This window comes from Cyprinodon tularosa, unplaced genomic scaffold (assembly GCF_016077235.1).
Source record: "Cyprinodon tularosa strain WSP-4 unplaced genomic scaffold, ASM1607723v1 ctg275, whole genome shotgun sequence".
NCBI classification, from domain to species: Eukaryota; Metazoa; Chordata; class Actinopteri; order Cyprinodontiformes; family Cyprinodontidae; genus Cyprinodon; species Cyprinodon tularosa.
In genome coordinates, this window is record NW_024038980.1 from 600,651 (window position 1) to 621,236 (window position 20,586).

A 20,586-nucleotide genomic window follows, 5' to 3' on the forward strand; every position below is an offset into this window, starting at 1 on the left:
TTGCATCCTTTGAATTTATTGAAGATGGAATGGTGAATGATTAATATTGCAGATTAATAATTTGCATTATTAATCATTCACCATTGCATCTTCAATGGACGGCTAAATTTAAAAGACTATTTTCTAATTAGGATTACAATCAGTCTGGTTTATTGGGATAATGACCACCGAAGAGAAGATTTTTCAGCTTAAAAAGGAACGTTTTCCAGGGTTGTTATTCAAATTTTAAGCAAAGACCTGTTATGTTAACCCTTTATAGGGCAAGTTACCATTTTTTATTTTTTGCATACCCCTTACAAATGTTGTCCCCCCGTTCCTCAGTGAGGTCTAGAAGCACAAAATCTATATCCAGCCATCCAGCAAAAATACTGCGACATGGCTTTACATCTTATTTTGGCATTTGACTAATTAGATGATATATTACCTACTGTAAATTAAAATGAAAAAAAGGAAAAAAGGTAAAGAGCTAATTGAAAAGTTAAAAAGTAAAGTTAAAAAGTTAATAAACCTAGTTAACAATTAGATTTAGGTTTCTAAACTAAAAAATGTGTCAGTATCAGCATTAATGCCTCTAAGGTAATGTTGTACCAAAGAAAATGTGTTTCTTTTACTCCCAGAGTGTTTTTCATAAATTTCTTATAGAAGCACTTTTGTTATTTTTCTTAATATAATCGGGAAAATGGTAATTTCTTGTTAAAAATTGACATAAAATTTTGCCATCAAAATATCCAAATTTTTTGAATGTTAAAAAAGGTAATAAGGTCTTGTCCTGGATTCCAATAACAATATTAATTATTAGAATTTTCAAATAATTTCCCTGAGTGCCCACTAAAGCGTTGAATATAAATGCTTAACTATGTTCAACATAAAAATAAAAATGAGAAAAATAAAAAAAGACAAACAATAAAGTGACCAGCATACATCTAGAAAAAGTCATAAAGTCATTTAGGCTCTCAGAATGCAGCAAACCACGGGAAGAGCCACTAACCTCAGATGGAGAAAGCATGGACTAAATTAAAGCCTTATAGGAGCAGCAAGCCCACAAAACTCAGTGCATTAATGACTCACTCAGGGGTTACATAAGGTTATAGTACAGTTGTATGAAAAGGTAAGGCACATGATGAAAAGCTGTCTAGTTATTTGCTAAATACAAATATTTAATATCAGTTTAAGAAAAAAATTTACTTTTAAAAGCAATGTTACTAAAAACTTTTATTTATTATTTTTTTTATATGTAAAGACATTAGAGCTGGAATACTTTCTTCCAAGCTGCTGTTCGACTTTTAAACTTTGCTGCTCTCAGCTGGCCAAGTATTTGATAATAAACTGGATATTTGTTGCACATTTAATTTGATCAAGAGTTTTTAAGCATCCAACAAATGTCAATGACCACACATGCTAATGACTTTTTGCACAGTCTATTTATCTGCTCTGAAAGTGTTTGCTTCCACAATCATGCTTATTGCACAGCATTCCCATAATTCTGAAACCTAATTTTTGCTCTTCTGCTGCTTATTTGTAACCTCAGCAATTCCCATTTTTAACTTAATAGGCATTTATTTATTAATACCTGTGTGTTTTTTTATTTATGATTTTTTTTACAGTTTTAATATTTACTTTTAAAATATAGCTATTTTCATATTCGTTCTTGTGCATAAGTCTTGTCTCGTATGTCATACACTATTTTTATAAATGGGCTGCTGCTGAGGTAATTTCAAGGCCCTATAGAAATGCAAAAAACCTTGTACATGAATAAATTTGTCCACTCAGGTTTGACTTGGCCCTGTTTTAATTAGATAAATATAAGGCTGCAGAAATTCCATTAAAAATGTTGAATTTCAAAAGTTGAATATAAGTTACATGCTTTACAAATTGGCTTTACAAGTTGGACCAGTCAAAAAATTTAGATCTTGATTCAATCCAAATAAATGTAATCAACATTTACTTCACTTTCTCAAAAGGAGTAAATACCGTAACTTATATTCAGTTCCATTCAAAAATACTTAATTGTTCTGAAAGGATATCAAGTAATGCAATTGCCCCAGTACATCATTTTATTTCAACCAACTGTTGTCTTAGTTTAAAAGTTTTCTTGGACCAGCAACCACAAATCAATCTTAAATCAAAGAATTTCACATAATTTCTTTTCCCGGTGATGTTTTGACACCAGTCCAGGAGCAATTGTCATTACTGTCAACTTGCACTAGGATAGGTCAATCTGTAGTTGGAGTGCTGATGTTTGCTTAAAACATCAGCATCTTTTTAAGCCTATGATGTTGTTGCCTAAAGTTAACAGTGCTCATTCCACTTCCTAACATAAAGAAGCCCCTAAAGAGCCATGCTACCCTCATGAAATAGCCTCTGCTGCTGTTATGGAAGAAAGTACTCATAAGAGATGGAGAATTTACGGCCTGACATTGACAATTGGTACCAGGCGGTGGTGGTAATGCGCCACAACGTTGCTTACCTGTGGTGAATTCACATGAAGAAGAAGAAGAGGGGCGTTTTCTTTAACAGGAAGTATGACCGGGGTGTGTTGTGATAACAGTCCTGTTATTTAGCTATTTTCAGTCCCGAAACCGGGTTATTATATATTTGCGAATTTTGATTTTTAGTCGTTTTTTCAGACATTTTAGTGTAATGTTAGCAGCAGTTTATCTGCATGTTTTTGCCGTAATATCTGTCGTTGTTTGTCTCCTAGCTTAGCCGAACGAAACAAGTTAGCTAGCACAGGAGAGCACGGAGATAGTGATATTGTTTTATTACTTTTTCCTTAACTTAACGTCCTTTTTTCAGAAGGGCTTACATGCTTTTGCCAAATATAACAGCAGGGGGCTGTCTTTAAAAATGTCGCTAACAGAGGACGTCTCTACGGACGAGCTGCCCTGAAAGCTGACCCTGTCTGTCAGATGAGTTGCTCGCCAAAATGTCCTGCAAGTCAACCAAAGTGGCTCCCAGTGTTGATTTTGACCACAGCTGTTCGGATAGTGTGGAGTATTTGACTCTTAACTTTGGGCCATTTGAGACAGTACATAGATGGAGGAGACTCCCTCCGTGTGATGAATTTGTCGGTGCAAGGTAACAATCAGTCATCTTCACTAAGCCACATTCCTTTCTTTTACTTCCATCTTGACAATCTGTCCACCCCCCAACAGGCGCAGCAAACACACTGTTGTGGCCTACCGGGATGCCATATATGTGTTTGGAGGGGATAATGGGTGAGTGTTTGCTAAGAATAAAGTGATTTCCTCCTGTTCATTACACCACATTCAGAGGATTTCAAGTCTGTGCCTCCCAACAGGAAAAACATGCTGAATGATTTACTTCGCTTTGATGTCAAGGACTGCTCTTGGTGTCGGTAAGGCTTCTGCATCTCCATGGGAAGGAGAAACCTGTTTAACATAAAGTATCTTGCAAAATGTATTTATATCTTTTAAACGTGTCTACGTTATAAGTTTATAATTACAAACAAATAGTTGGGATTCACCGATGCAATCCGATACCTGGGCTGAGCATATCGGTCGATATATAATCCGATTCAACTGTTTAATAGATGAATTGTACATCTTGCCCTGGGAGTGAAGGCTTTAGCCTTTATATAAAAAAAATGTTTAAAAAGGGTAACAAATTAACACTGACAGAAATGTACTTATTATCAGTATTTATTAATGCATTTGCAGAAAAAAGAAATAAATAACCATGCATTCGATTGGATATCCGATATGAAAATCGCTGATCCCCGATTCAGTTATTGGATTGGTGTATCTCTATTGAATGGATTTTATTGGGATTTAATGTGATTTGGAGTGGAAGAAAGGACATTGTCATCTGTTTTTGTTTTTTGTTTTTAAAAATGTTTTTTTACAAAGATTTAAAAAGTATTTAAGTCAATACCTTGTAGAACCTTGAGCCAGTACCCTTTTACAGCCGTAATGTTTTTTTGATACCTTAGTTTGTTTTTTTACAACATGTCTATCCAACTCCTTATCCATCAGATGATGATAGATTAGATGAGAGCATCTATTTTCAAACATTCAATTCAGTTTACTTCTGCCCATTGACTGGTGGTCCGTTTCACAAAGCAGATTTAACAAACTCAAATCCTCAACTCTGAGTTGATCTAGCCCAAGTTTGGAAATTCTTGAGTTTTTGGTTTCATAAAGCTTCTGTGAGTTATTTAAATCAACTCTGTGTAGGGAAACTCAGAGTGGAGCGTGTGCGTAACAAATATGAAAAGCTATGATTAGTAGAGTGCTGGTTTGACCAGTCACCATGGCAACAGGAAGTGCCTATTTCACACCACTGGAGTTGAGATTTTAATGAAGAAACAGCGCTACAGCTGCATAGGAGAGGAAATGGAGAAGATTGTTGGTTGAGTTAATGAGTTAATTAGCTTGAGAAAACTTAAAACTAGTTTTCAGTAAACCAGTTTTATGAAATGCACCCTGGGCATGCAGTATTGCATTGCACGCACCCGACTTCAAAGAAGCAAAGTAATTATTAAAGTTATGGCACTATTGTAAATTCTGCACCTGAGTCTGTTGATACATAGTATCATCACTTTGTATCTGTGACCCAAAGGCAACAGCTTAAATAGTTGTTGTTCCTGCTGAAGAAAGAGTTTCCCACATGATGATGCTGCCATCACTATTTTTTAATCTTAGAATGATGGTGTTGTGCATTGTTATTATTCCACCTCAAACACCTGTCTGCTGAGACCTGGATGATCACTTATGTTCTGTAACAAACCTCTACAGCTTTCAGAGAACTGCTGGTTTTATGCAGACAATAAATTACAAACAGGTGGACTTTGTTTAAAACGTTATTGGCTTAAAGGGGCAACTGATTGCATTGGATTTATTGAGGCTATCTGATAAAGTGGACAGGGTGAATACATATGGATGTGTCACTTTATTTTAAAATCTTGTATATGCGGTTATATACACTGCTTTGGGTTTGGTCTTGAATTATTTGGTTGTAAAATGAGAAAATTTAAAGTAGAGGAAAGGACACGAAGGCTCCTGTGGTGCAGAACATGAGTTAATAGTAGATCATGATGTGTTTCGCAGAGCTTTCACCACTGGAACTCCACCTGCTCCAAGATACCACCACTCGGCAGTGGTCTATGGCAGCAGCATGTTTGTCTTTGGTAACCCAATCCTTTCTTATCTAAAAAAAAAAATGCTTCAAGTCCAGTCATTTCTAACCCTTATGAGGTTTACACTAAATATTTTTTTTATTTCAGGGGGCTACACCGGAGATATTTATTCCAATTCAAACCTGAAAAACAAAAATGACCTTTTTGAGTACAAGTTTGCCACCGGACAGTGGACAGAGTGGAAAGTGGAAGGAAGGTAACATTCTAATTTTTTTTTTCTTTTTAAATATGTTCAGGATCATTCTGTTCAGGAAGAAGCCCATTATGTAAATAGTATTCTTTGAATGCATGGTTTAGATTTGTTTTTAGATAAGCAATACATGTTAAATTCAATCATCTTAGGAGAGAAGTGTTATGTTGTGCTTGAAGGATGTTAAATGTGTCTTTCGTTGTTTTGTTTCTGGTAAACCGTTTTTTTTATTTGTGTATTCTTAGCTTACCAGTTGCCAGATCTGCACACGGTGCAACAGTTTACAGCGATAAGCTTTGGATCTTTGCTGGTTATGATGGAAATGCCAGGTACTGTTTTTAATTTTTTAATTATTTCTTAAATTCTCAATCTTCCATTAATATGCATGGAATCATAAAATCTGTATTTACTGCTTGTGTTTAGGCTGAATGACATGTGGACAATCAGTCTGCAGGACAGAGAGCATGCATGCTGGGAAGAGGTCTGTTGAATTCCTATGGATATTTTGAATTAAAATGATTTCATCTAGAAAGGATGCATGTGCTCATATTCTTATTTGTTTCAATCAGATCGACCAGAGTGGAGAGATCCCGCCCTCTTGCTGTAACTTCCCTGTTGCTGTATGCAGGGATAAGATGTTTGTGTTCTCCGGTCAGAGTGGCGCCAAAATCACTAATAATCTCTTTCAGTTTGAGTTTAAAGGCCACATGTGAGTAAAAAGGTTTTTGTTTTTTTCGTTACACGGCTTTGATACTAATGCGTTAACAAAACCCATGTTTGCAGGTGGACACGCATCCCTACAGAGCATTTACTGCGAGGCTCTCCTCCTCCTCCTCAGAGGCGCTATGGACACACCATGGTCGCTTTTGACCGCCACCTGTATGTATTCGGAGGGGCTGCAGACAACACTCTCCCCAATGAGCTCCACTGTTATGATGTGGACTCTCAGACCTGGGAGGTGATTCACCCCAGTCAAGATAGTGAGGTAATGAACTCGGATCGGCGTGGGCATTTGTGATATAGTTTATTTTTATCGATATACATTTTTATGTCATGATAAGAACTTTGATTGATCTTTAAAAAAAAAATCCCCTTTTTTTTTTTAGGGGCATTGGCAAATTCAAAGAATATGATTAACAGGGATTACTGTAGGATGTTTAGTGATATAAATCATAGATGCTTATATAACTGCTGTACTAAAGAAGCCTGTCTTAAATTAGTATATTTTTTAAGGGAAGTTTCTGTGCTTGTAGGGTTTTAATTGCTGTGGCATGCAGTCAAAGCCATAGAGTAACCTAGGAAAAACTGTAAAGAAGTAATGAATATTATCTTACTTTTTTGTTATAGGATAGTACCAAAAACTATCATAAGATTCAAATGCTACGTTCATACCTATCGCGATTTGAGCAGAAAAAAAATGCCCACTTCTTCATTTTTGATGCTTGTACACCTTAAGGTCAGATGTGCATCAAGTGCATCTTTGATGCTCCTGAAGCGTCTCCAGTAAATTGTATTCAGATGCGTCTGATGCTCCTACCGCTCCTTTTTTCAATGGCAGAGAGCAGTTCTGCTATATTTGCTGTATTAAGTGGATAAAAAAATAGTTTTAATATGTTATTAAGTACACCTCAAAACATCACCTGTGCAGTCAGTTCATCAAGATTACGATCCAGCCTTCAAATATAATTTTGCTGTCGGAGAAGCAAGAAACCCCGTTCACCTGTGGTGACGCCGTCACTGTACGTGGCGGCTGGAAGAGATGTATTAGAGTTTTTCACGTACGTAAACGAAACTGCAGGCAGAATAATAAAAGCGGACATATTTTGCCGGCAGGTTTCGACATTTTAGGTTAATTTAGGTAATAATCAACTGTTTCAGAGGAGTGATCATAACGTTCTGCATCAGAAGCGCCGTGTTTGTCTCCCTTCCAGCTGCCAGAACAGCTTCTCTGATTGGTTGATGTGGCGTGTTGAGCAGCAAAAGTTCAATTTTTCCAACTCCAAGAGCTGCTGCTTGTCAAGCGTGTCACGAGCCTCAGATGCTAAGAAGCTCATGAGGCGCTGCTTCAGCTACTCAGATGTGTCAAGATTTGCATCTCCAGCTGCTCGAGACTCTTTGCAGGACCTTCTGATGCACCTTGATGCGCATCATCCATTGACTTTGCATGTAAACTTGCTGCTTCTGCTGCATTAATTGCATGCAGTCTGAACGTCACGTAATTCTAAACCATCCATCTGAGAACTAAAGTAAACCATGCAGAATTTTATGATGTTTAAGGATTTTGCCTTTTCGAACAAGTTTTTTTTTTTTTTTTTTTTTTTTTTTTTTTTTTTTTTTTTTTATGGATTATGATGTTTGTGTATTCCTCATCCTCACAAATACACTTTTAATTGGTTTTATTTAAATTATGCTGCTGAGTAGTTTGATATACATTTAAATTATTTGTTAAGAGTTCTCAGTTTCTGTTCATAAGGAAGCAGGTTTGGATTTTCAAGTCAAAAATGGGATCTCTGTGGCATCCCCCAGAATTCCTATGCAGTCCTAAAATTTAGAAAACATAATTTTATTTTATTTTCCTCGTGTAAAAGTCAATAACAATCTTTTTATTTCCATATTAGATTTTCTAACAGTTGCATTTTCCCTCATCCATCCTACTTTTTTCCTTGCTTTCTTTTGTCATTGTTCGTCCCTTTTTTGTTTTCCTTTAACCCTCCACCCATAACTCCTCTTATGCACCTATTTTCTTTTTTGTGGCCTTCCCTCCTTTCTTGACTCCTTTTTTTTTTTTTCCTTCCTTGGACTTCCTTGGTTTCTTCCTTTTCTTCATTTAGAGTCTCAAATTTCTTGCAGATTCCTTATTCAAAGCTATGTAGAAGGACCTGCTTCACAATCGATATATTTTTAAATGTTTATAAAAGATGAAAAAAAAGAAACTTACAAAAAAAAATAGTGGAGGAACATTTGTCGCAGGTTAATCTTGTGGTTTTTCAACTTTGAAATTCAACCTATCCGAATAGTGCGCTTGTTTGCTGTTCTACTGATTTTCCAATTAAGGAACTTTAAAGCTTTTTATGCTTATCTGAAACACTCTGCCTCATGAGCTCAATTTTATCCTACTCAGATGCCAAGTGGGAGACTTTTCCATGCTGCTGCTGTAATTCAAGATGCCATGTACATCTTTGGAGGGACTGTGGACAACAACGTACGCAGTGGGGAGATGTACAGATTCCAGGTAATTGGGAATGATTGCAGAAATACTACAGATGGATGGAGCTAGATGAAAGATAGATGGACTGAAACACAAGGCAATGCTGGATGATAAATGTCTGTCTTGCAGTTCTCAAGCTACCCAAAGTGTACCCTTCATGAGGATTATGGAAAACTGTGGGAGAACCGTCAATTCTGTGATGTGGAGTTTATTCTGGGCGAGGTGTGTGAAACAGAAGTTATTTATTTGTTTAATTTTCCCAAAATTTAAACTCAACTTTGCTGTTGTCTGTCTAACGTGTTGCCTCATTGTTGCGTTGTTCACAGAGAGAGGAGAGAGTCTTGGGGCACATAGCCATAGTTACTGCAAGGTGTCAGTGGCTTCGGAAGAAAATCCTGCAGGCCAGAGACAGACAGCGGCAGGTCAGTCACCCACACCATCACGTTTCAGAAAGTTAAACTCTAGCTTCTTCATTGCAATCCAGATACTAAATAGCTGTAAATTGCAATCAAGATGACCCGGCAAGCTGCTGCATGGAAAACTATTGGTTTTTCATTCCACAAAGGGAGGAAAGACGTTTCAGAAAGATGGTTAGTAGAAGTTCTGTTGCAGTTCGCTAGATGCTGGATACCCTAGATCAGAGGTCACGGATTAGTGGACCGTGGTCCGGATCCGGACCTGCTGGCTATTCCGGACTCAACCTGATTTAAAACATTTATAAATTACCGCATGTTGTCCGATGGCAGCGACACAGCCAATGAGCTGGTCAGTCTGGGTTGCTGCTACTGCTACTTTTAGACACAGCAGGCAAACCTGTGGCAAGCCGGGCGGTGGGGAAAAATGAGAAGATGACGAGAAAAAGAGAGCAGAGAAAGTGTGGACTGCTGAAAGAACTGCGGTGAACTGGTGAGAGAAAAGTGAAATGGCGTGCTCAAAGATGACCCTGCACATTTTGAGTATATTTGGCTCAACCTACTGCTGTGAAGAAGGATTCCCCACCATGACCATGATAAAAAAAAAATATGGATCCAGGCTCAAAATGAGCACCTCGATATGTGCTTTAGAATGACTTTGTCACCAGTCAGACCCAGGTTTAAAGCCTTGCAGGTCAGCGTAAAGCCCACTTCTCTCATTAAGCCATAAAAAAGAACGAAAAATAAATAACAAGCGGTCAGTTCAGGTGTTTTATAAAATATGTGAATCACGAAATTGTCTATATACCAAAGTGAAAGATTGTTCTTCTCTAATTCAAAAACACTTTAGATTTTAAAATGGAAAAATGTTCTTCTTTTTTTTTTTTTTTTTTTTTATTTAAAAGGTCAATATATAATATGAATGGATAAATACCTAATTTTATTTTAGTGTTAAATGCTGTTTAAAGTAATAGATTATTATTAAAAATGTCTCTGGACCTTTACTGGTTGTTGATTTTCTTTATTCGGAACCCTCTGATTTTTAATTGGTTACCACTGCCCTAGTTGGAGCCAAACACTGTGCTGGATTTCCTGTCGGGGTGAGCGATCCCCATCCTGCCCCTAAAATTGGATTCAATTGAGAATCTGTTGAAAGAATTTGAACAGAACTTCTCCGCAGAATCACTCAGTCTCATCTGACTGAGATTGATACTTTTTACAAAGAGAAAATAACAATAACTTATAGCTATTTTATCAGTGGCAGCTGCAGCAAATCGTGATTCTACAAACGTTTGATCCAAACAGACTGAATACATGTTTGTGTTTCTTTTAACTGTTTTTTTTTTTCCATCTGCTAAAAATATTTGACTAGCTTAATGCAACAATTTCCCCCAAACTTTTGTGGTTTTAAATCCATAGTGTATAAATACTTCTAAGTAAAAACTGCTCCAATTTATTAGTGATGCACTTTGATATTCAGTTTGTGCACTTAGTCTGTTCATTTGAACTGAACTGTATTTTCTTATTTTTACAGCCATAGCAGCTAAACTAACTTGGCTTACTCTGTGGGCAAATTACTTTATAATTTCATGTTATCTGGTCGAGCAGATCTGCATTAAGAAATATGATGATATTTAGTTTGTCTTTATGTACACAAATGTTACGGCAACTGAAATTATAAAGCTGTGTTGTTTAAAACTACTGATTGAAGGATTGGAATGTTAGATATTACCAAACTGAAATAGTAAAAATTGTTACCTAACTTGTTGTTTAGCAAAGGACCAAACGAGAAAGCAGTGAGGAAAGTGACGAGGGAGCAGCTGGAGGCCCAAGAGATGTCCCTGCAGGCAATAAGTCATCAGGCACTCAGCCCCTGCTGGAAGTATCCATCAGGGAAGCAGAAGCCCAGCCTTTTGAAGTCCTAATGCAGTTTCTCTATACTGACAAGATTCAGTACCCCCGCAGAGGTACACCCAACCTTCCCTACTAAAGATACTTGATGAAGGAATATGCTGTGGGAATTATAAGTACTTATATTTTCATGTGTTGTCACCCAGGTCATGTCCAGGACGTTCTTTTGATAATGGATGTGTACAAACTGGCTCTAAGTTTTAAGCTTTCCCGCCTGGAGCAGCTTTGTGTGCAGTACATCGAGGCATCCGTAGATCTGCAGAACGTTCTTAGTGTCTGTGAGAACGCCAACAAGCTGCAACTGGACCAGCTCAAGGTACATCCCAGATTAAAACGGCAAATTCAAGGTTCTAGTGACCTCTAGTGGTTGTGGTTCAGTGGGACTGTTGTCCTGTCTTATTTCAGTTAATTGTCTTTTACTGGTCAGTGTTTTTATCTTTGTCAGATTAGCAAGGGGAAGATGAATAATTAATTCTGACCCTAATGCCAACAAAATGTCCCACTCTTCAGGAACACTGTCTCAACTTTGTGGTGAAGGAGTCCCACTTTAATCAGGTGATCATGACGAAAGAGTTTGAGCGTCTCTCCACCCCACTGATAGTGGAGATAGTGCGGCGGAAGCAGCAGCCTCCTCCCAGAGTGTATTCAGACCAGCCTGTGGACATCGGGACCTCCCTGGTCCAGGATATGAAAGCCTACCTGGAGGGAGGAGGTCTGGAGTTCTGTGACATCATTCTGCTGTTAGACGGCCATCCTCGACCCGCACACAAAGCCATACTTGCAGCTCGATCCAGGTAGTGAAAACACAAATAATATGTGGAATTTTAGACTTTTTTTTATTTTATTTTACTTTTCATTAGTGGTGCATATATCCCATTAACCTTTTCCACATTTTGTCAGGTTACAACCTGAAAAGTCTGGCTTTTAATCTTATGCCCCAGCTTTTCTAAATCACTAGCCCGATATAGTGCACATTGATTGTACCTCGAGATTCAGTTGTACCTTTTCACAACTAAAATGTATTGGATTTAGCTGTGGACTTTGACTAGGCCATTCTGACAGATGGATATGCTTTAAACTTACACACATGAACAAAAATGTTTGTACTGCTCGGTTAGTGAAAGTAAAAACCCACAATGGTCCCAGAAATAACTTGAATTTGAAAAAAGTAATGATGAATGAAAAATCTATAAAGATTAACAAATAAAAGTCAGACGTTGAATGATTTTGAAAATAAACAAATGAAACAGGCCTGAACAAAAATGATGTTCCCCTTAACTAAATATTTTGCTGTACAACCTTTTGAATCAATCTCTGCACTCAAATGATTCCTGTTGCTGTCAATAAGAGTTCTGATCCTCTCAGCAGGTATTTTGGTCCATTCCTCATGAGCAAACTGCTCCTGTTGTCTCCGGTTTGAAGGCTGCCTTTTCCAGACAGCATGTTTCAGCTCCTTTCAAATATGCTCAGTAGGATTTAGTGTAGAGATCCTAAAAGGCCACATCAGTTTAGTCAAATATAACAGAGCCTCCTTTATGTTTCACAATAGGAACAGTGTTCTTTTCTTGATATGATTCATCTGTGCAGGTGTTTTATTTTTCTTTGTTTAATTTGTGAACGTTTCTGTGAACATAAAGCATATTTGTCTTTGGAAAAGGTTTCAATATTGTCTCATCTGTCTATATGACATTCTCCCACAGCTTTGGGGCTTGCCAATATGTAATTTGGCAAATTTCAGTGTTTGACATCTTTTTTTTATGATTTGTTTTCAATAATGTTGTCCTCCTTGGTCGTCTCCCATTAAGTCCAATTTTGCTCAACCAACGACAGATGGTGCAACAGGACACTGATCTTCCTGGAACTTGAAGTTCACCCTTAATCTCTTTAGAAGTTTTTTTCTTGGCTCGTGTCTTCATTCATATTATCCGTCTCTTTGCTTTGTCATCAATGTTCCTCCTGCTGTATCATCCCGGGACTTTGCTGCAGCCCCGTGGATCTGATATTCCTAAATAATATGTAGAGCTGTAGTCACAGGAACGTCCAGCTGCTTGGAGATGGTCTGATAGGTTTTACCTTTAACATGCTGATCTATAGTGTTCTTTTTGATATTCTGAGACAACTCTTTTCTTCGGTCACTTTGGTCCATGTTGAGTGTGGTACACACCATGTCACCAGACAGCTCTATATACACATAGGCCCTCTGACTGATTACAGGGTACCAGACATGATGGGATACTAATTAGTGGACACATTTGATCCAACATGTCCCTTTGGTCACATTATTTTCGGTCTCCTCTAGGGAAATTTTGTCCAGGCCTGTTTCATGATTTGTTTTTTTTGTTTTTTTGTTTTTTTTTTTAATCATCATTCTGTTGAAGGATGGCTAAGTAACAATATCTGAATTAATTTGCTAATTTTCATAAACGTTTTATTCACTATTAATTTGTCAAATTCAGTTGTTCAGTTCAGTTCTGTTGTTATTCATTAAGGCTCTGGCCCTGTGTTCTTTATGATGCTTTCAACACCATGTTTCACAGTGGGAATGGTGTATTTATGAGTGGAATATGTTTACATCATTTTTGAAAGCATTTTTTTTTTTTTTTTTTTTTTTACATCAAACTTTATTTAGGGTTTAAATAATAATTATAAAAAAAAAAAATATTGTTTTTGCCCCACTATATACAGTAACTTTGTGCTGCTTTGTGTTGCTAGAACAACTTTAATCCCAGTAAAATACTCTAATTCATCCTATAAATGTAATAAAGTTCAAAGGTTATTCATCATTTTGTTAAGCTTTGTGGATTTGGATAAAAGTACATTTCCTATTGACAGTCATTGTTTTCCATTTGTCTTAATGATGAAGCTGACTGAGCTTTTATTTTGATATTCCAGTTACTTTGAGGCGATGTTCCGCTCTTTCATGCCAGAAGATGGTCAGGTGAATATATCCATTGGTGAAATGGTCCCAAGCAAGCAGGCTTTCGAATCGATGCTTCGCTACATCTACTACGGTGACGTCAACATGCCTCCAGAAGATTCTCTGTATCCTTCTCAAATTATGGAACATGGTATCCAATTAAAGACTAACATCAGCTGCAAGTTCCCGCTGATCATGCTAAGTTTACCCTCTGTGAGAAATTTAAACATATTTTTATCAATTTAACAATCTCTTACCTGCAGAAAACCCTTAAACAAAACACATTTAACCCGTCCAGTTTGTAGGTATTGAAAACAAATGCTTTATCACAGCTGCCAGGTAGTGTTGAAACATGTCCCTTTTTTCTAATGTTTAGCAGGAGATAAATGTTTTTGATGGTGAATAAGATCCAAAGGTAATAATGACTGAGATTAGTGTAAAGAAGAAAATCAGAATACAAATGCATTAACGACACTCTGTTGGAAAAAGAGTGAAAATGAAAGTTATTAGCTGGATTTCTATCGAAAAAACTGGTGATTTTAACAAAACAGCTGCACATTGGATAGATTTGTTTTTTTAATTTACCCTTTTAAAAATACTTATCATTGAATAAATGGCTTTTATTATAATTTAAGATTTTTATTTTTTTCAAACCATATTTGCAGTTGTTCTATATTTCCTTGGTTTAATTAATTAAATCTACCAAAGTTTAATGTGTTCTGACCAAATAATTATCCATAATTTTGGTGGGTGTCTTCACTATTTTTGTCATGGATTACGTCCTTGTGTTTCCCCACATTTTCACACATGAGGTTATTCGAAGTAGAAAAGAAAAGTTATGCAGCAAATTTTTGACTTTAAAAAGTAATTTTCTAACTATATTTTTAATTTGACTGTTTGACTTGTCTCTTATTGATTGAACTCGTTCTTTTTGAACATCAGATCTGTTTCACATGTAGAGCATTTTTCCTTGACCTTGATAACCAGCTATCTGTTTGCTGCTCCGTACTACTACGGCTTTTCCAATAACAGGCTCCAGGCTTACTGTAAGCAGAATCTGGAGATGAATGTGACTGTGGAGAACGTCCTGCAGGTGTTTATATTTTTCACCCTGGGGGGATCTGTGACCTAATTGGGAAAAAACATTCTCTTCTCTCTAACTGAAGAATTTCTCCTCTCATTTCTCCTAGATCCTGGAGGCAGCAGATAAGACTCAGGCTTTAGACATGAAGAAACACTGCCTCCACATTATCGTCCACCAGTTCATCAAGGTGGGTGGGCTTGTATCCGGAGCCTTGGGGGTATGCTGCCCACTCAGTGCAGCTGAGCTAACCCTCTAGTCTCATCATCTTTGTGGGAAACTGACACTTTTGACCTCTTAGCGCAATAGGCTCCGTTTTCTGAGTAGAGAGGAGACTGTTTATAGCTTGGCCGGCTGTGTAAGCACCTCATCAAAGAGCTGCGGGGCGTCACAGTGGCACTCTGATTATTGTTTGTTATGCAATGAAAAAAGCAAAACACTCAATTTTCACTTTCTCTCACTGGAGTGTTAGCTCTGTTTTTTGTGTCTTTTCAGCTTCTTTTTGCACCTAACGTCATTTTTTTTATGCATGGGCAATTAACAGCTTCCTATCACCCGTTTTTTTTGTGTCTCTCACTGTCTTAATTTCTGACATTTTTTTCATTTTGCTTTGTTCTCCCCTCCCAAAGGTATCCAAGCTCCCCAATCTGCGGTCTCTCAGCCAGCTGCTGTTGTTGGACATCATTGAGTCTCTAGCTACGCACATATCAGACAAACAGTGTGCTGAAATGGGCTCTGATATTTAGGGTGAATCAAAGAAGAGACATTTTCTTCTAAAAAAGCCATACATGTCCTATCTATATATTTCTATTCATTACTGCTTCACCAACATTTATTTTATTTTATTTATGCTTTAGGATTTTTCTTTACCCTGCATGTCTGAGACGTGTGTATGATAAATGGCTTTTTATCTACACTACATATTTTCTCTCACTGTGTAAAATCAAAGAAACCAGAATGTGGCTTAGAAATGTTTATACTGTTAAATAAAATATGTACTTTATCAGTTATTTTATATATACAACCATTTGGAAGCCTGTTCTCTGCTCAGTATTTATCTTTTTTTTTTTAACCCATATGAATTTTACTGATCATGCTTGTTGCAGTATGTTTAAAATATGTTGAAGCATCATTAAGTCAATAAAAATGCAATTTAAGCGCCATCAAATGATTAATTTAGGCCCGTTTCTGTTCTTCACTTTGGTTTATTTTCTGCTGTGATGGAAGGAATTAGTCATTACATAAAAGTGTTTCAAATGTGTACAGTTTGTTTTAATTATGTGTAATGATGACGTTACCAATACTAACCAAAAAGCCTCGACAGTCATGTTACCCTGAACTGTGTAATAGTGACCTTTATTTCAGCATCACCAAACGTATGTCAATCAGAGTCCTGTATTTAAAGCCTTAAAGAAACGCATAATAAATCAATCTTCTCAGAATGCGTTTTGGACATTTATTAGACACAAATGGTTCTCTTTTAAATCCATTTCAAGTTGTTTTCTTTGAAATATTTGAACCCTTTTTGATCTAATGTCACCTTAGCTTGGATAGCTAAACTACTCTTGTTTTTAACAGTATACAGGTATGGTCGAAATGTTATTTTCAAATGGTCTTATTCAGTTTTTCTTTTATGGTGTAAATAAACCTAGAAAACAGACTTTTTAGAAAAGGGATGTTGTGGTATAATATTAAATAGTCCATTAATGTCAAAACAAAAGAAAAAAAATCCAGTGCGGCTGTGTTAAAGCAATGCTGCAGAATAATAGAAATGTTTCCAGAGGGATGCATAATGTTGCAAACAACACAATAACAGGACATAACTTTAAAAGGGGAAATACCTTTTTATAGCGCTTTAGATGAGTGCACCTCACTAAATTAAAATGTCACTGAAAAAATAACATATTTTAATAAATCAAAGCATGTCTTTTTATTAAACCGTGGCTTACAGGCAGATGGTGACAGCCCAAAGTTTAGTTTCTGAGAGTTAGGACAAACGCAGCCGTAGTGTATTTTAGTTTTAGTGCATTTTGCCATCTATTTATCTAAATCTGATCTCTTTCGAAAATTGTCTTAAGCTAAAATTGTGCATCAGTGCGATAAAAAGCTATTTAATTTACTTGGAATAAATGTATCCAAATGACAACTTTAATTAGTTTAAGAATTTGCAGATGGTGAACAGGGTTGAAGTTTGTGCAACCATGGTCTTTGAGCAAGAATGTACAGAGTTCAGTTTCCAGCCTGGTGGCCTTTTGCATGTTCTTGTGCATATGAGGGGATCCTGGCTTCCTACAACCTCATAAGGAATTTAAATCCCAGGTAAAAAATAAAATCTGTAGATATATATCATGAAAGTATACATTTTACTGCATGTCATTTAATACTGTGTCATCATTGAAAGTTGTTGCTACTTTCTTGCTCAGGCCATTATTGCTAAGGATACAGTATCCATGACCTAAATGCGACAAAACTAACTAATAATTTAAATAAATAGATACATTTTAGGAGTAAAATAGAATTTGGAATTTTATAAAGCATGTGATAAAATGGGAGAACTAATCAAATCAGCAAACAAAGTTCACTGACATTTTAACAATCACACTGAGAGTTAAATTCAAAAAGAACTCGAGCCTTCAAAGCTTTGAATGGTCTAATGGAGTGAACACAAAGTGCTTTTCACAATCCAGACACTTGAGACACTTGGCAAATAAAATGTCCCCATTTTGGTTTCTTTAGAATGTAAATGTATGTTTCAAAACAGCAGCATTATTACATTTGTTACCTCAACATTTTATTGAAAAAGATATTAATTTTATACTTTTTAAAAGTACTGCATACTTGAACATCCAGTGGCATGAATAGCAAAGAAAACTTATTTTTGTATTTCAGTGTGTGTATCTAGTGATCCAGTTTCATTCATTAAAGCTAAATTCTGCAGGCATGCACTTTGGGCTTGGTATTTCACTCAACATACCTGGTTTTATTTAAAAACAGAGTTCATTAATCACTGTGATGACATTGAACGCTGAAACAGAACAGTAGCTCTATTGTGGAGCCTCAGTCCTGGATTATCTTCCTCTTATATCGGGTACTTTTTTTTTTTTTTTGGAGACTGAAGCAGTGGGCCTTCCCATTCGTTTGGACGGGGTACAGAGTCTCTCTTGGTCCCTTATCCAGTTACATGAACTTGGACACAAGAATCGCAGCACACAAGGTTTTTCTTGCAAAAGAAGAAGATGGCTTTTTTAACAACGAAAATGATGCAGAGAACTGCAATGTTTTTATCTTTTGGGAGCTACGTCACCTCCCTGGTCACTGCATTTTTACCCCTTTGGAAAACAATGAACTCGGATCTCAATGAGGTGGAGAACTGGTTTTCAGGGCTTTGGCTCACCTGCCTCTACACAGAGGAGAGAGGGATTCAGTGCAAGGCCTACGATTCTGTCCTGGGTCTACCAATGGATCTGCAGATCTCCAGGGTCCTTGTGTTTATATCCATTGGAACTGGAGGTTTTGCTCTGGTCACCGCCTTTCTGGGTCTTGAGGGGGTTGAGATGTGTGTAAGGAAGCCAGATGTAAAGAGAGGGCTCCTGATCTTCAGCGGGGTAATGACCTGGGTGTCGGGACTAACCATTCTGGCTCCTGTGTCTATTTTGGCGTACACAACTGTGGTGGAGTTCTGGGATGAAGGTTTTCCTGATGTGATGCCTCGGTGGGAGCATGGCGAGGCGATGTTCTCTGGATGGTTTGGAGGTCTGGGTCAGGTCATCGGAGGAACGCTGTTCTTTGTGGCTGTGTGCATGGGGGACTACGATCTGCGAAGGCTGAGTGCCCCAGTCAGTCCAGAGCTGAGACCCAGGACAAAGAACTACCTAAAGACAGAGGTTCTGTAGCTTTTGATTTTCATTTGAAAAAATGTACTGCATATTTTTACATATGGTGGCAAAAAAAGTTTGTAAATAGATGTTTGATTAAAAACCGAAGCTTTTGTAAAACTTGCAGAGCTGTGTGGATTATTTTATCTGATCTTGAGTTTATTTGTGCATATTAACTTTATGGACTAATTTTTATGGATTTTATGTTAAGGAATATATGCTAGCTAGCAAAAGTTTTAAGCCATGGAATAATTTAAACTTGTGTGAAAAGTACAGATAAAAAGATACATGCTTTGGAAGATATTTACAAAAATTTTACATCTTTCAATAGCTTTTAGTTGATTCAAAACATGATGCATGTAATCTATTGCAGACAACTCACTTCAGTAATCATCAAATTAGAAAAGACAGTTAGGGTTTTGTTGAAAAAAAGTATTTAAAGCCTTGAACGTCTCACAGAGAACCATTGGTCGATCATAAAACGAAAAATAAATATAGAACATAACTGCATAACATGTTGGCCCATTTATACTGCAAGGAGAGCATTACTCAGAGAAGCAACCAAGAGAACCAGAGTAACTTTGGGGTATCTGCAGAGATCAGTGCCTCAAGTGGCAAAACTTGTTTACAGGACAACTATTAAAGGGGTAAGCGCCTGAAAATCAGACCTTTTCTTTTTAAAGTGTGTGTTAGCCCCAGTTAAAACCTACCAGGCATTCCAGAATGTAGAAATTAATGTTTTTTTTGTTTTTGCTTTTTATATGGATCCTTAGTTCGAACCAGAGAGGCCCACAAGAAGCTGGTTTTGGTCCTCCTTCTTGATTTACATCAGTCATATGATGTCTGTCTCTATTTTCACCAATCAGGTACTCACCAGCAGGCAGTTGTTAAGTGTTGCAGTAACTTTTGTAAAATTATTGTGTAAAAGACAAGGGAATTATGATAAATAAACCATGAAAAATTGCTGATGCTGCTAACGATGCATTCACATGAACGTGCATACACACAAGTCAAATTCTCATGCATATCCTTAGAGGAAAAAAAGGGGGGGCATAAAAACTGGCCTGAATTTCTTTCTCTTAAAATGATTAAACATGAATTTAAAGACAAGTTCAGAAGGACCGAATGAGTAAGCGACCAATTTATGACTCCTTTAAATGGCCGTTCTACTAATCTAATGTTAGCCATATGAAAGAGTTGCTAAAAGACACAGTTTGAAAAAACAAGTCATAACAATCCCATAAACATTGGACACAAGCCATTTTTTAGAAAGGCTAATGTGGAAGAAAAGCTCATATCAGATTGAGACCAAATCTGAAATAGTAAAGATGGTGTTATGAAATTCACAAAGAAAATGCCTACCTTCGTTCTTTTTTCATCTGCAGCGTAAAGTGTAGCTGCTGAAAGGGTAATGGTTTTAAGACAGCTACAGCTCACCTGTATTTAATTCAAGATCTGCATGAAAGGTACTAATACTAAATAAACATAGGGCCATATAAGTGTATGTGTCTTTGGGATTTTTGTTTCCCAAGCATTCAATTTCCTTTTTTGTTGATGGATCAACCAAAAGAAATCTAACACACAGGTTAATTAGGCACATGCTATCTGCCCTCAGACTTTAAGTAGTAAGTAAATTCGATTTGTATAGTACTTTTCAAAGATGGGTCACAAAGTTCCTCGCAAGATAACACAAAAATATGAGTAAAAAAGCAAGAAAAAACTAATAAAACACAAGCAAAAACTAAACAAATAAATGAATAAAATGGTTTGCAATCTGCCTGTGCAAACAGTCTAGTTTTTAGCTGCTTTTTAAACGTGTGAACAGAATCCAGA

At 36.8% G+C, this 20,586-nt stretch overlaps 2 protein-coding genes across 2 annotated transcripts; both read left to right on the forward strand.

Moving 5' to 3' along the window:
- The first annotated feature begins 2,495 nt into the window (after positions 1–2,495).
- On the forward strand, positions 2,496–16,041 carry lztr1 (leucine-zipper-like transcription regulator 1). The gene is made up of 19 exons (XM_038290061.1): positions 2,496–3,078; positions 3,156–3,218; positions 3,302–3,358; positions 5,070–5,149; positions 5,246–5,354; positions 5,594–5,677; positions 5,772–5,829; positions 5,918–6,057; positions 6,132–6,333; positions 8,470–8,580; positions 8,686–8,778; positions 8,883–8,978; positions 10,744–10,936; positions 11,027–11,196; positions 11,391–11,674; positions 13,773–13,922; positions 14,785–14,890; positions 14,988–15,068; positions 15,508–16,041. Exons 1-19 carry the CDS (start codon positions 2,927–2,929, stop codon positions 15,622–15,624), a joined length of 2,346 nt encoding a protein of 781 aa, XP_038145989.1. The 5' UTR covers positions 2,496–2,926; the 3' UTR covers positions 15,625–16,041.
- A 402-nt stretch (positions 16,042–16,443) lies between these two features.
- si:dkey-98f17.3 (uncharacterized protein LOC793143 homolog) lies at positions 16,444–18,885 on the forward strand. The gene has a single exon (XM_038290067.1). The coding sequence runs from the start codon at positions 18,115–18,117 to the stop codon at positions 18,769–18,771; it is 657 nt and encodes a 218-aa protein (XP_038145995.1). The 5' UTR covers positions 16,444–18,114; the 3' UTR covers positions 18,772–18,885.
- The last annotated feature ends 1,701 nt before the right edge of the window (positions 18,886–20,586 follow it).